Here is a 15,555-nt window from a genome sequence, read left to right on the forward strand (position 1 = left end):
TCCCGCTCGCTGGGCTTCAAGCACCCGGGATGACTTTTGGGGTCCAGCCCCGTTTCTGCCAGCTCGGCCTACCTCGCCAGATTGTTGTCTGACCTGGTTCCACGCGCCAAAATTCGGGGAAAAAATAAACAAGGAAAGTTTCTGTCTTGCTGAGGTTTAGGGGACCTCACCTGTTGGGCTTCTGCCTGTTTTACACTCTGGAAAGGCTCTGGATGAAGTGTAGATGACTCCTTCCTTCCTTCCCGATCTCTCTCTCTCTCTCTCTCCTTCCTTCCTTCCTTCCTTCCTTCCTTCCTTCCTTCCTTCCTTCCTTCCTTCCTTCTTTCTCCTTCCCCATCGTTTTCCTTCCTTCCTTCCTTCCTTCCTTCCTTCCTTCCTTCCTTCCTTCTTTCTCCTTCCCCATCGTTTTCCTTCCTTCCTTCCTTCTTTCCTTCTCCTTCCCCATCTCCTTCCTTCCTTCCTTCTTTCCTTCCTTCCTTCCTTCCTTCCTTCCTTCCTTCTTTCTCCTTCCCATTGCTTTCCTTCCTTCCTTCCTTCTTTCCTTCTCCTTCCCCATCTACTTCCTTCTTTCCTCCCTCCCTCCCTCTCTTCCTTCTCCTTCCCCTTCTCCTTCCTTCCTTCCTTCCTTCCTTCCTTCCTTCCTTCCTTCCTTCCTTCTTTCTCCTTCCCCATCATTTTCCTTCCTTCCTTCCTTCTTTCCTTCTCCTTCCCCATCTCCTTCCTTCCTTCCTTCCTTCCTTCCTTCCTTCCTTCCTTCCTTCCTTCTTTCTCCTTCCCCATTGCTTTCCTTCCTTCCTTCCTTCCTTCCTTCCTTCCTTCCTTCCTTCCTTCCTTCCTTCTTTCTCCTTCCCCATTGCTTTCCTTCCTTCCTTCCTTCTTTCCTTCTCCTTCCCCATCTACTTCCTTCTTTCCTCCCTCCCTCCCTCTCTTCCTTCTCCTTCCCCTTCTCCTTCCTTCCTTCCTTCCTTCCTTCCTTCCTTCCTTCCTTCCTTCTTTCTCCTTCCCCATCAATTTCCTTCCTTCCTTCCTTCTTTCCTTCTCCTTCCCCATCTCCTTCCTTCCTTCCTTCCTTCCTTCCTTCCTTCCTTCCTTCCTTCCTTCCTTCCTTCTTTCTCCTTCCCCATTGCTTTCCTTCCTTCCTTCCTTCTTTCCTTCTCCTTCCCCATCTACTTCCTTCTTTCCTCCCTCCCTCCCTCTCTTCCTTCTCCTTCCCCTTCTCCTTCCTTCCTTCCTTCCTTCCTTCCTTCCTTCCTTCCTTCCTTCCTTCCTTCTTTCTCCTTCCCCATCATTTTCCTTCCTTCCTTCCTTCTTTCCTTCTCCTTCCCCTTCTCCTTCCTTCCTTCCTTCCTCCCTCCCTCCCTTCTTTCCTTCCTTCCTTCCTCCCTCCCCCATGTCACAACTCCCATGTCTGCCCTGCCCCTTGGGCCAACAGAGACCGGGGAGGCTCAGCCAGGCCGGGCAGACGGTTTGGGGGGGGGCAGAGAGGGGGGGGCTCAGCCCCTCCTTGCCAGCCCCAAGAGACCCCTCCGGGCCGGTTGCCAGGAACGCTTTGATCTCCCGTTTCTGGCTCTTTGGAAGGCCGGCCAGCCGTGGGTGCGAAAGGAGGGAGAGAGAGCTGTGATTTGGGGGGGGGTTTCCTGAGGGGCTGACACCCCCAGCTTTGGTGTGTGTGTGGGGGTCTTCCCTGCCTCCCTGGCGGGGGGCTGCTCTGCTGGGGGTCCTGGGGCTGTGCCTGTCTCAGGAATGAAGCTGCCGCCTCAGAGGAGCCTTCGGAGGCCACACAGAGCTCTTTGTCGGCCGGGCCGGGCCGGAGGAATGTCCCCCCACCCCACCCCCCCACTTCCAAGGGGAAAGGCGGCCCTCTGAGCCAGGAGCTGCCCTGCCGGGGGGGGTCAGCAGTGGAAGGGGGGGAGACCCTCTGGCGTCTCTGGCAAAGAGCCCTGTGTGACCCCCAAACCTGGCACCGCTTTGCATAAACACACCCGGGGAATCCTTCGCCGCCACGGGGGGGGGGGCTGTCCGAGCTCTCCGCTGCGGTTCCTTCTTAAGCCCCCGGGCGCTGGCCGAAAAAGGGGCCAGTGAGGTCATCTAGCTGTGGCCAAGTCTCGGGGGACGGACACACACACACAGACACAGACACACACAGACACACACAGACACACAGACACACCCCGGGCTCTGCAGCCGGTTCTTGCCAAAAAAGCAAAGAACTGGCGTAAAGGGTTTTTTTTCTGCCCCCCCCCCGGCTTGGACGTGGCTGGCGTGACATCCTTGCGGTGGTTACGGCACGGGTGCCTAAACCTGCCATGGGGGGGGTAGGAAAGGGGTTTGTGCGGAGAGGCCGACGGCTGAAGCCGACGGATGTAACCGATCGGGGGAGAAAAGACATTTTGGGGAGGGGGGCAAGGAAGGAACCGGAGTTCCCCTCCCCCATCGCAGGCCCGGAGCCCGCCCCACACTTGTGGGCACCGACTTGCCAGGCTGGTCTGGATCAGGCAGCTCTTTGGGACTCCCGGCCCCTTGCTGTCCTGGAGGACCAAGAGCTCGACCGGGTGGTGCCCTTTCCCCCCAAGGAAAGCCGTGCCTAAGCCAGGCCCTGCGGCTGGGGAGGATGGGAGCACGATCTCGGGGGTGGGGGGGAGGGAGCTGCCCTTCCCGCTTGCTGGCTGCTCACCGTTGTGGTTCGTGGAGCACAATTGTTGCCCCGATGAGACCCTCTGGGCAGCGAAGCAGGGTTGGCCAGGTTTTGGTGCTAAGCCGCCATCCCGTTGATCACGATCACCTTGATCGCCATCTCAGGTTTCTTCCTCTGAAAGCTCCAGGTGACAGAAGGTTATTCTTTCTTTCTTTCTTTCTTTCTTTCTTTCTTTCTTTCTTTCTTTCTTTCTTTCTTTCTTTCTCTCTCTCTTTCTTTCTTTTTCTTCTTTCTTTCTTTCTTTCTTTCTCTCTCTCTTTCTTTCTTTTTCTTTCTTTCTTTCTTTCTTTTTCTTCTTTCTTTCTTTCTTTCTTTCTTTCTTTCTTTCTTTCTTTCTCTTTCTTTCTTTCTTTCTTTCTTTCTTTCTCTCTCTTTCTTTTTCTTTCTTTCTTTCTTTCTCTGTCTCTTTCTTTTTCTTTCTTTCTTTCTCTCTCTCTCTTTCTTTCTTTCTTTCTCTCTCTTTCTTTCTTTCTCTCTCTCTCTCTTTCTTTCTCTTTCTTTCTTTCTTTCTTTCTTTCTTTCTTTCTTTCTTTCTCTCTCTCTCTCTCTCTCTTTCTTTCTTTCTTTCTCTCTCTCTCTCTCTCTCTTTTTCTTTCTTTCTTTCTTTCTCTCTCTCTCTCTCTTTCTTTCTCTCTCTCTTTCTTTTTCTTTCTTTCTTTCTCTTTCTCTTTCTTTTCTTTCTTTCTTTCTCTCTTTCTTTTTCTTTCTTTCACTCTTTCTTTTTCTTTCTCTCTTTTTCTTTCTTTCTTTTTCTTTCTCTTTCTTTCTCTTTCTTTCTTTCTTTCTTTCTTTCTTTCTTTCTTTCTTTCTTTCTTTCTTTCTTTCTTTCTCTTTCTCCTTTTCCGTTTCTTCCTTCTCTTTTTCCTTCCTTCCTTTTTTATTTTTCCTGCCTTCCTTCCCGCCTTCCTTTTCTTTTTTTCCTTTCTCTCTCTCTTATTTGGTTGCTCCTTCCTTCCTTCCTTTGATGGTGACTCTGGGATGCCTCCAGTGGCGGATGGAGAGACAGCCCCCCCTCTGCCCCTCCTCAGCCAAATCTTCTCTCCCCTGATTGACCCCCCCCACGAAAGGGGGTGGGCTTGCTGAGACCCCACCCGAGTGGGGTGCAAGTGGGGACCCCCCCCTCTTGCTTTGGTCCCCAGCAGTTTCAGGGCCCCGTGCTGCCCCCTGCGTCTGGGGAGGGGCGGCAGAGGAACTTGTGTGTGTGTGTGTGTGTGTGTAGCTTTGTGGCCTACCCTTCCCTGAGGGGTCCAGGTGCGGGAGACCCCGTTTTGCAAGGGCCACCCCTCCCTGCAGCTGGAGGGGGAACACCCCCCCATGGTGGGCAGCCCCCTCCCCTTGCAGCTGCAACCCAGAGGTGCCCCGTCCTCCCTCCCTTCCCTCCCTTTGTGTGTGTGTGTGTGTCTGTGCGCCACGTGTGTGCGGGGAGCGTGTGCAGGCGTGAACAAAGATCCTTTTCATGGCAGTGGAAGCCTTTTTGGCCTGGCGAGAGGGAAGGTGGGCATCGGATGTTTCTGCGGACGCCCGAAAAGGAGGGGGGGGTCTCTGTCTCACGTGGAGAGACCCCCCCCTAAGAAGTGCAGGCAGCCCCCATCCCTCCCGGCGCAGGTGGGTGAAGTCACCCTGCGGGGAGAAAGGGGGGGGGCTGCTCGGCCTGGGACCTTGCCCACCCCCCAGCCCCCCTCCTCCGCTCCTCGACTTACGACGTCAGCCAGAATTTAGGCTGGTGCCAAGCGAGAAATCCCTTTATGTGAATTTTTGGCCCGCTTTACGACTTGGCTCGCCACGTTCGTCGAGTCCGTCACTTCGGTTGTTAAATGAACCACAGGGTTGTTAAGTGTGAATTTGGCTCCCCCTATCCCCCGGACTTTGCTGGTCAAGAAGATCGCAAAAGAGGATCAAGGGACACACACAACACACACCCTCCCGGGATGCGGCGACCGTCGTAAGTGCGAGTCAGTCGCTTGAGGGTCTGAATGCAAATCACGTGACCAGGGGGAGGCCGCAACGGTTGTGTGAGAAACGGCCGTAAGCCACTTTTTCTTCAGTGCTTTTGTAACTTGAAACAGTCTCTGTTGCTAAGGCAAGGACTGCCTGTACTAAGTCTCCCAGGGGGCTCCTCAGAGATCATCCTTACTGACCCGGCTCTGAGGCCTCAATGACGGGCAATGAGGGGAGGGGTCAGTTTGGAATAGAATAGAATAACAGAGTTGGAAGGGAACCTGGAGGTCATCTAGTCCAGCCCCCTGCTCAGGCGGGAGACCCTACAGCAGGGGTGTCAAACTCAATTTCATGGAGGGCCGCATCAACATTGAGGTTGCCCTCAGGGGGCCGGGTGGGTGTGGCCTGGGTGGGTGTGGCCTACTGGGTGGGCGTGGCCAGCTCTACATCGTTGGCATCAAGGGTGCCTATGGGGGCCTGGGCAGGAGTGGGACAGATCTGAGGGTCTCTGGCAGGAGGACGGTCTCTGGGCCAGGACCAAGGCAGTGGGGGCCATTCCTTCACTGTTTCCAGGATGGCTTCGTGGGCCACATGAAACCACTTCGCGGGCCGGATCCGGCCCACGGGTCTTGTGTTTGACATGTCTGCCCTACAGCATTTCAGGCAAATGGTTGTCCAGTCTCTTCTTAAAAACTTCCAATATAAATAATAATAATAATAATAATAATAATAATAATAATAATAATAATAATAATGATGATGATGATGATGATGATGATGATGATGATGATGGAAGAGACCTTGGAGGTCATGGGTCCTGACAGCAGTCCAACAACAACAACAAGAACAACAACAACAACAACAAAGTTGGAAGGGATCTTGGAGGTCATCTCGTCCCCCCCCCCAGTCAGGCGGGAAACCCTATACCATTTCAGACAAATGGTTGTCCAGTCTCTTCTTAAAAACTTCCAATATAATAATAATAATGATAATAATAATAATAATAATAATAATAATAATAATAATAATAATAATAATAATAATAAAGAAGTTCAGAGGGACCTTGGAGGTCATCTAGTCCAACCCCCTGCTCAGGCAGGAAACCCTATACCATTTCTGACAAACAGCTGTCCAGTCTAACAACAACAATAATAAAGTTGGAAGGGACCTTGGAGGTCATCTAGTCCAACCACCACCCCCCCCCCGCTCAGGCGGGAAACCTTATACCATTTCAGACAAATGGCTGTCCAGTCTCTCCTTAAAAACCTCCAGTGTTGGAGCATTCACAGCTTCTGGAGGCAGGTTGTTCCACTGGTTAGTTGTTCTTAATGTCAGGAAGTTTCTCCTTAGTTCCAGGTTGCTTCTCCCCCTGATGAGTTTCCATCCGAGGCTTTTCGTCTTTTACCTTTGGGGAAAGTTCGGAGTTTGGCATCCGGGGATCCGGCCCGGTTTCCCCCTTCTGCCCTGTGTTCCTCTCCAGCCGGGCCAGGCGGAGCCGCGAAGGGCCCAGACGCGGAGAGGAAGGAAGGATGGGGGGGGTCTCAGGAGGCGTGGGGGGGGTCTCGGGGTCCGCACGGGGGGGCTTCCCGGGCAGAGGAAATCCCTTGAGGGGAAGCCGGCATCCTCTCAGGGCAGGGGTCTTCAAACTTGGCCCTTTTATGACTTGTGGACTTCAACTCCCAGAATTCCTCAGCCAGCAAAGCTGGCTGAGGAATTCTGGGAGTTGAAGTCCACAAGTCATAAAAGGGCCAAGTTTGAAGACCCCTGTCTCAGGGCTTCGGGGAGGGGGGTAGGCAGCAGCAGGGAGGAGAGGGCATTTGGGGAGGGGGCGCCGCGCTCACCCAGCCCCCCCTCTTCCCGCAGCGGACCCGCCGGTCGACGTCCTGAAGGCGATGCAGCTGCAGAGGGAGCCCGAGGGGGTCCGCCGGACGCCGGGCTTCTGCCCCGGCCGGCGTGCAACGGCGGGCTCCGGCCCGGAGGCGGCTTTTCGGATATCCAGACGGGCCCAGATCAGCGCCCCGACGCGGCAGCTCTTCCCAGGTACCCCGCGGGCCGCAGGTGGGGCGGGGGGGAAGCTGTCGGTGTGTGTGGGGGGGATGGGTAGAGCGTCCTCCCATGGGTCACCCAGAAAAAAGCGCAGGAAAGGCTTCACCGGGTGAGCTCCCGCCTGCAGCCCTTCCTGAGGGACAGACGTCTTTTGCCCTCGGGGCTCCGGGGCAGGGGAAGGGGTGGCAGATCCGGACCCCTACCCACTCGGCTAGGGATCCCGGCTGCAGCTCTGCCCCCCCCCTTACCTGCCGCCCCCCCCAGGTGGGTTCCCCCAGGACTTCTCCGTGATGGCGCTGCTGAAAGCCGAGCCGGGCCGCCCCGCCGTCTTGCTCTCTGTCTACGACCGGCACGGCGGGCAGCAGCTGGGCATCGAGCTGGGCCGCTCCCCGCGCTTCCTCTACCGGGACCAGGACGGCCGGCCGGAGCCCGAGGACCTGCCGGTCTTCCGAGGGGCCAACCTGACCGACGGCCGGTGAGTCCCTGCCGTCCTCGGAGGGAGGGGGGGGAAAACCGGGCAGCCCCCAAGGGACGGCCGCGGCCACGGCAGCCAAGCCCGCCTCTCTCCCGGGGCGTGTGTGTGTGTGTGTGTGTCTGCTTTGGGGAGCAGAACAGCCCGCGGGACCCCAGAAGGTGGAGAAAGAGTCCGGGGGTCTCCTGGGGGAAGGGGCTTTTTCTTGCCCACCGCCATCCCGGATGCCCCAGCTGGCTCCGGAGGGTCCCGGCGTCAATATAGTGGTGGGGCTGCCCCACTTTCCTTCGGCGGTCCACGTGGAAGCCGGAGACCCTCCCCTCTGTGGGGCTTGACCTCCAGTTCACGTTTGGACTGGATGACCTCGCGGAGCCCTCTGGCTCTCAGACTCCACAGCTCATGCTCCTGGGCCTGGAGGCTGCGAGAGACTAGGGGTTGGGGGGTGGGTGGGAAGGACCTTCCTGAGGCTGCCGGGGAGCGCCGGGTCTTGGGTTCCCCCCCCATGGGCCCTTCGGCCAAAGGAGGCCCGGCCCCTTTGCCCTTCGGCTCTCCCGCGGGTTAAAGCAAAGCCTTCCACCACGTTGGGCTTAAAAATTGGGGGGGGGGCTGTCAGGGGAGGGGCATGCAGAGGAAGAGAAAGCCGTCACTTTCAACTTCTGGCTCTGAGACCCACAGGGAGGGGGGGGGGGAAGGGGAGGCCGCCGGAGGGCCCCCCCCTGTCCCAAACGGGCACCCGGAACCCCTGCAGCTCTTTACCTGGCACAGCAGACGGGTACATAAGTCGGCACCTGGCACCTTCTGGGCCTGAGAGGCCGAGCCGGCCGCCGGGCACCGTTGTGCCAGTTCTCCCCCCTTCTCCGCCCCCGAAAGTCTTTCTCCAGCCTTCCGGTGCCCGCCTGGCTGCAGGGGCTGAGCGTGGGACGGTGTGTGGGGGGGTCCGCCTTGTTCCCGCAGGTGGCACCGGCTGGCCTTCAGCGTGAAGAAGCAGCAGGTGACCCTCTTCCTGGACTGCAAGAAGCAAGCCAGCCGGCCCCTCCCTCGGGGGAACAGCCCGGCGGTGGACACCCAGGGCATCACCATCTTCGGGGCCCGGATCCTGGACGAGGGGGTCTTTGAGGTAGCAGCACCCCCCTCCTGCCCCCCTCCCCCTGCCGTGGGTCCGAGCCCCCCCTCACTCCCCCTCTGCCCCTTCCCCCCCCTTCAGGGAGACATCCAACAGCTGCTGATCAGCGCCAGCCCCCAGGATGCCCAGGACTACTGCCAGCGCTACAGCCCGGACTGCGGGGGTCCCCCCCAGAAGCCCCAGGCCCAGGAAGCTCGGCAGAGGCCCCCCAGGCCCGAGGTGAGGGGCGGTGGAACAAGCTGCCAGGGTGGTGGGTGGGGGTCTTTTGTTCGCTGGCGTTTGCCCCCGCCCCCAAAGTCAAAAGTCGGTTTTGTGGGAAGGGTCCCCAATTTTAAGAAGAGAGGGTGGGGGAAAAAGGGGGAGCGGGCCGGGCTTCTCCGTGCCGCATTTGAACGCCAACGGGGCCCACCCTGGCACAGAGTCAGGGGGCTGAGCGGTTTTAAAATTCAACGAACGAATAAATAGCTTTTTTTTGGGGGGGGGGGGTCGAGACCTTCTTGCAGAAGACAGGCAGTTTCGAGGCGGTTCATAGGATTTTAGCTGGGAGGGACTTTTCGAGGCCTTCTAGTCTGACCCCCCGCCAAGTGCAAGGCTCCCCCAGTATCTCAGGCAGACAGTGGTGTGGGAAGGAGACCCCCCCCCCAACCCCCACCTCTCCAGGCCGCTGGATCCCCTGCCAAAGAGGCCTCCGTCTGACTCTGCTTCCCGGATCGCGTCTTCTGGGTCTCCCCGTGGGAACAGCCAAGTCTCGTATCTCACTTGGGGGGGGGGGTAAAACTGTCCCCACAAACGTCAGCCCCCCCCACTTTCCTGGGACTTCTGCTTCCCGGGTCCCCTTGGCCTGAACCCCCCCCTCTTCAAAGGGAAGACCCTGCATTTAAACCGGGATTAAAGGCCCGCGTCGGTTGCTTGGTCCGGGCGAAGCCAACTTCGCTCTGCAAAACATCTCTTCATTTTTGTCCCTGAAAGTTTCCTGAGAGGCTGTAATGGATCTTCTCCCCAGGGTTCAATGGTGTGTGTGTGTGTGTGTGCGTGTGTGTGCGTGTGTGTGTGTGTGTTTCGGTCTCTCCCCCCCCCCTCAACCCGAGTCCATTGTGAATTGTTCTCCTCTTTGGGGCCAACCGCCAAGCGGAGCCTTTTGAAGTCCGGGCGAGGACTCGGATCAGATCGAGTGAAACGGTGGGGAATTTGGTCCCCGCGACAGAAAGAAAAAAGACGCCGAGAGTCTCAAGAGTGTGCAGGGAAGAGCAACAAAAACGATTAAGGGATCCACCCCTGGAGGTTTTTAAGAAGAGACTGGAAAGTTACTTGTCTGAGATGGGATAGGTTCTCCTGCTTGAGTGGGGGGTTGGACTAGAGGACCTCCAAGGTCCCTTCCAGCTTCTATTCTATTCTATTCTATTCTATTCTATTCTATTCTATTCTATTCTATTCCATTCCATTCCATTCCATTCCATTCCATTCTATTCTATTCTATTCTATTCTATTCTATTCTATTCTATTCTATTCTGTTCTAACTATTCTATAATATTCTATTCTATTCTATTCTATTCTATTCTATTCTGTTCTGTTCTGTTCTGTTCTGTTCTGTTCTAACTATTCTATTCCATTCCATTCCATTCCATTCCATTCTATTCTATTCTATTCTATTCTATTCTATTCTATTCTATTCTATTCTATTCTATTCTATTCTATTCTATTCTATTCTATTCTGTTCTGTTCTAACTATTCTATAATATTCTATTCTATTCTATTCTATTCTATTCTGTTCTGTTCTGTTCTGTTCTGTTCTGTTCTAACTATTCTATTCCATTCCATTCCATTCCATTCCATTCTATTCTATTCTATTCTATTCTATTCTATTCTATTCTATTCTATTCTATTCTATTCTATTCTATTCTATTCTATTCTATTCTATTCTATTCTATTCTATTCTATTCTATTCCCATTCCCATTCCCATTCCATTCATTTATTCCTTATTCTATCCTGTTCTGTTCTCCATACGAAGAATGTTTGCAGGGATGGGGCATGTCTAGTGAAGAGAAGGATCCGGGGAGACATGATAGCAGCCTTCCAGTATTTGAGGGGCTGCCGGAGGGAAAGAGGGGGTCTGCGTGTCAATCTCTTCTCCAGAGCAGCAGAAGCAATTGGGGGGGGAAAACTCCTCCGAGGGGGACCAAGCAGGGTTCCGTCCTGGGGGAGGGCAGTATCTCTGGAGAGAGAGGGCTCTGTCTGGCCAAACACCCCCTCCCCCAAACTCGGCTCTGCCCCACTGGCACTTGCTCTGGCGCTCTCCCTCCATCGCTGCCTTTGTGCCCCCTCCCCCCCACTAGGCGCCGGCCAAGTCGAAGCCCCCCACCAGCACCAAGGCCAAGCAGCCCCAGAAGCGGCAGCTGCCCGCCCTCAAGACTGACGGCCCGGAGAGTAAGGCCCCCCAAGGAGCCCCCAAGGAGCCCAGTGGCAACGGGAAGCCCTCGGCCGACGGAAAGACCCCCAAGGCCAGCCGCCCCAGCGCCAAGGCCAACTCGGCCGGCAAGGCCTCCGCAGGGACGAAGAAGGCAGCCGGACCGGCCCAGGCAGCCCGGGGACCGCAAAGCAGCTACCAGCAGGTAGAGGCGGAGGGAGGGGCTGGCACGAGAGGGGGGAGGGAGACCTGTCCCCCCCCAGAGGCCCCGAACAAGAGAAGCCCCCCCGGGGTGGTCTGTAGTGCCTGGGGGCTGCTCCAGAACCCCCCCTCCAGCTGTTGCTGTGCATTTCTCTGCTTTCCTGGCCCAGCTGGGCACGAGACGGTTGGCTTCCCCGATATCCATTCAGTCCTCTGGGTTTCAAGGGTCCAGGGGTTGGAATTGCCCCCCCCGGACCCCGATGGGGACCTTTGCACTAACCAACTAACCCCCCCTCTTCCATCTGTCTCCCTTGACTTCGTCGCCCGCCCTCCGTTTTTACCCTGATTCTACCTCCGCCGGTGGGTGCCTCTGCCCAGGACGCAGGGCCCCTTCCCACGGAGGAGCCCCGGGGGGCTTCCCGGCGCCCCAGCCACCCCACACCTCCCGAAGCTACTCCCACCCAGAAGAGGGTCCCCACCAGGGAGGCCTCACCTCCCGCCCCCTCCTCGCCGTGGGTGCAGGTAAATGACAACCCCTCCCGAGGCCCCGGCAGGCTGGCGTGGGGGGACTCGGCTCAGGGGGCAGGAGGTGTGGGGCGCAGCATCTCCCTCATGCTGGGCCAGGCTATCCTGCTGCTGCCGGGGCCTGGGGTAAGGGCTCGGCTTCCATGGGGCGCTTGCTGTGGGCCCCGTCCCTTTCCTGGGCTAACGTCCTGTTGGGTTCCCGCCCTGCCCGGGCCAGGAGGAGGCAGCCGAGGAGGAGGAGCAGGAGGGGCTCCTGCCCGGCGTGGGTCTGGACCACGGAGATGGCGATGCAAACCTCGGCGACTTGGGCCCCCTGCGCTCAGCCCAGGCCCCCTATGACACCGTCGTAAGTGAGCGCCCCCCCCCACTTGTGTCCTGTGTCGCCTCCTCTGTGTCGCCTCCTCTGTGTCGTTCGTCAGTTGCCTGTTGCTGCCCACTTCTCCTGGTGCAATAATAATAATAATAATAATAATAATAATAATAATAATAATAATAATAATAATAGTTGGAAGGGACCTTGGAGGTCATCTAGTCCAACCCACTGCTCAGTCAGGAAACCCTATGGGGTGGGGGGAGAGTTTCCAAAGTCCCTTCTTTTGTGGGTCTTTTCACTGAAGCCTGTGTTGCCTGTGTGGCTCTTTTTGCATTTGCTGTGTGTGTGTTCCTGTCCTGCCCTGTGTGTGTGTGTGTGTGTGTTTGTGTGTGTGTGTGTGTGTGTGTGTGTGTGTGTGTGTGTGTGTATGTGGATTTCCTTCCGATTCCCAGCTGGTTTGGGGGGTTCTTCTTGCCTTTCCCACCACCGCCACTGGGTGGCAGCAGCACCTTGCCCTCTTTTTTCCCTGCTCTGAGCCCCTTCTCTAGGCTTCACCGTCTATGGTTTGCCCGGCTCTGGAGGTCTGGGCTGCGCTGCCTCTCTGGTCCAGGGGTAGGCAACCTCGGCTCTTTTATGACTCATGGACTTCAACTCCCAGAATTCCTGAGTCAGTATAGTTGACTCAGGAATTCTGGGAGTTGAAGTCCACATGAGTCATAAAAGAGCCGAGGTTGCCCACCCCTGCGTCTGGTACCCTCCGTTGCCTGTCTTCCAGCTGCCTTGTCATGTGTCTCTCCTTCCTGTTTAGGTCCTGTGACCTCACCCCCCCTTTTTGATGATGTCACTTCCTGGGAAGTTGCATCCGGTGACCTCACTGAATCCCCACCGACGATGTCCCTCCCTATGTCGTCGTGTCCTGTGAGGTCAAACCCTCCCCCTCCCCGCAATGATGTCATTTCCCACGAAGTGACATCCGATCACATCATTTGATGATGTCACTTCCCATGGATTGTGACCCGCCCCACCTGTCCTACCATGCCGTTGATGACATCATTTCCCACCTGCCCGTCCTTAACGCCTTGATCTAGATGACCTCCAAGGTCCCTTCCAACTTTATCATTATTATTATGAAGGGACTGGACAGCCATTTGTCTGAAATGGTGTAGGGTTTCCTGCCTGAGCAGGGGGTTGGACTAGATGACCTCCAAGGTCCCTTCCAACTTTATCATTATTATTATTAAGAACATTTTCAGAGCGCTTATTTTTTTCCTTAACAACGTTTGGTTCCAACTATTTTTTTCCCCTTTAAAATCTTGATTCTGTGTATCTTGGCGGATTTTTTAAAAATTCAAAAGTACAGCCCCCTGCCGCCCGTCGGATCCTCGTTTCAGAGATCACCGGATTGCTCGGTGCCTTCCGCAGAGACTTGAAAATGTACTTGAAAAGCTCTCAACTCTTGTTAAAAATTCAGAGCTTGTTGCGTCCTGCCTTCGCCGGAAAAGCTCTGACTACGTTCAGGGATGGCTCTGCCTCGAAAAGGGGCCCCCGTTGAACCGTCCATCGCGGTCAAGCATCAGGAAGCCTTTTTTTTTATTGAAAAGTTTTACAATACGTTTTGTAAAAGACAAAACCCCTCCCAACCCCCTCCCCTCTCCCCAAACCTCCCCAACTCTTCCCTCCCCTCCCCCTCCCCCCTCCCCAACTTCCCAGAGCTAAATACAGGGTGTAAAAATACAAACAATCATAGTCTACCATATGCAAACAACAATAAAATATTAAGTTCTATCGCGCTTTAACTCTCATTAAAAAAACTACAAGTAATTTATATATCACGTCAATACTTATTCAAATGCTAAATGAAACTTTTTAGTCCCATATTTATTCTGGATGTAATCAATCCATTTTTTCCACTCCACAATATATCTCTGTTGCGATTGTTCTTTCAAGTACGCTGAGATCTTTGCCATTTCCGCCAAATTGGAAACTTTTAAAGTCCATTCTTCTATTGTCGGCAGTTCTTCCTTCTTCCAATATTGCGCTACTAAAAGTCTCGCTGCCGTAATTAAATTCAACATCAACTTAGTGTCCACAACAGTAGTATCTGTAATAATGCCCAGTAGAAACAATTGCGGACAAAACTTTATCCTTTTCTTGAATATTTTTTGCATATTCCACCAAATTTTAATCCAAAAAGCATCAGGAAGCCTTTTTATGACGTTTCACGTTATGTCATAAACTGAGTTTTGTGATCACTTTTACGCCGTGGCACATTTTTTATAAAATTGGCCCAGCTTTAATTCGGTGGGAGCCACGGCTCCTCTGCATTTTGGACGCCTTCTGTGTAAGTGGGCCCACCGGAGGCACCTCGATTCAAAAAATGATTGCCGTACAAAATTTAAAGGTTTACGGCCTCCTCCCCTCTTGGTGTGAGTGCTGCATGTTGTTGTTGCGTATCTGTGTCTGTGTGGGTGTGCTACACGCACCACAATGCTGACACTCTCCTTGTGTGCAACCCACAGGTAGTCCTCGGAGCGCGAGGGCTGAAAGGAGAGAAAGGCGAACCGGCTGTCTTCGAACCGGTAAGTTTCCACGGTTGTCAGTGTGTGTGTGTGTGTGTGTGTGGGTGGGTGTGCGTGTGTGTGTGTGTCTTGGGTCCCTCCCCAACGGGGCCAAAGACGAAGCCCCTCCCTCTGGCCAGCTGGGGCCACATCTGGCTGGCCGTGGCCGATGGGAAAGGAGATCGGCAAGCACGGGCTTGAGGGCAGGGACGGGGGGCCACCAGGCGATCCCACGGCGGGAAGGAACCTGGGGGGGGGAAGGGGCAGACGGGGTCAAGGGAAGGACCCTTGCGGGCTGGACCTTGTGGGCAGTTTTGTGAGTGTGAGTAGTTTAGCTTCCAAGCACTAAATGTCCATGTTTCTCAAGCAAGGCAGCTTGAAGATGGGCGGACTTCAACTCCCAGAATTCCTCAGCCAGCTTTGCTGGCTGGGGAATTCTGGGAGTTGAAGTCCGCCCATCTTCAAGCTGCCCAGCTTGAGAAATAGAGCATTAAATGAATGCCAAGCCACTACGGGGGGTGGGTGGGTGGGAAGGTTAGTGCCCAATTCCTCCTGGTCACTTCAGGGGTCAGAGGTCAGGATCAGCGTCCACTCCTGCCTCCCCCCTCCCATCCCGGGTCTCTCTTGCGGGGAAACCAGGATTGGCACCCCCTCTTCCTGCTAGGATCGGCCCCACTCGGACTCCTCCCCCACCTTCCTGGGCAACAAAGGGAGGGGGGGTCTTCTTGGCCCCTCCTGACCCCCCTTTATTTTTCCGCAGGGGATGATCGTCGCGGGACGTCCCGGTCCCGAAGGACCCCAGGTAAAGGCGGTGCCGGGCCCTGGGTGCCGGGGCAGCGGAGGGGGGGGACAGGTGGGGCAGAGATGGCTGAAATGACCTTCTGGTCCGCAGGGCGTGAGCGGGCCGGCTGGTGTCCAGGGGACTCCCGGACCTCCCGGTGACCCCGGAGAGCGGGTGAGTGGGGCAGCCCCACTGGGGGGTGGGCAGGGGGCGGGTGCCTGCCTGTTCCCGCCTGCAGGGCAGGCCTGTCTGCAGCTCCTGAGCGCGCGCAGAGCTGCCTTTCAGCTCGCCAGGGGGGGTGTCTCTGCGCAACCGGTGATTCCTAGGCACTCTGTACACGGACCGAGGCGTCCAGGCCAGTCATTCAAGAAGCAGGTTGTGTGTGGGGGGGGCGGAAATCCGGAGTAGGGGGCCGTTTTCCACTCTGTCAACTCGCCATTCCGGGCTTCGAGGAGAGGGGGAAGGATGGGGATTGTAGTCCGGTGACTCTGGAGGGAG

The 15,555-nt window shown here is 55.7% G+C and overlaps 1 protein-coding gene across 1 annotated transcript in view; it reads left to right on the forward strand.

Moving 5' to 3' along the window:
- The window catches only part of COL11A2 (collagen type XI alpha 2 chain), a gene marked incomplete at both ends in the record, with an annotated part of 46,374 nt that overhangs the window by 4,508 nt on the left and 26,311 nt on the right, over positions 1 to 15,555 (forward strand). The window contains 12 exons of the mRNA XM_083353225.1: positions 6,497 to 6,691; positions 6,944 to 7,154; positions 8,106 to 8,268; positions 8,356 to 8,493; positions 10,609 to 10,884; positions 11,259 to 11,531; positions 11,623 to 11,755; positions 12,267 to 12,330; positions 13,074 to 13,152; positions 14,238 to 14,297; positions 15,037 to 15,078; positions 15,169 to 15,231. Of these exons, the coding sequence (XP_083209351.1) occupies positions 6,497 to 6,691; positions 6,944 to 7,154; positions 8,106 to 8,268; positions 8,356 to 8,493; positions 10,609 to 10,884; positions 11,259 to 11,531; positions 11,623 to 11,755; positions 12,267 to 12,330; positions 13,074 to 13,152; positions 14,238 to 14,297; positions 15,037 to 15,078; positions 15,169 to 15,231 (1,697 nt within the window). The remainder of the gene's footprint in view (positions 1 to 6,496; positions 6,692 to 6,943; positions 7,155 to 8,105; positions 8,269 to 8,355; positions 8,494 to 10,608; positions 10,885 to 11,258; positions 11,532 to 11,622; positions 11,756 to 12,266; positions 12,331 to 13,073; positions 13,153 to 14,237; positions 14,298 to 15,036; positions 15,079 to 15,168; positions 15,232 to 15,555) is intronic.

Source organism: Vipera ursinii (assembly GCF_947247035.1).
Source record: "Vipera ursinii genome assembly, chromosome: 2".
Taxonomy (NCBI): Eukaryota; Metazoa; Chordata; class Lepidosauria; order Squamata; family Viperidae; genus Vipera; species Vipera ursinii.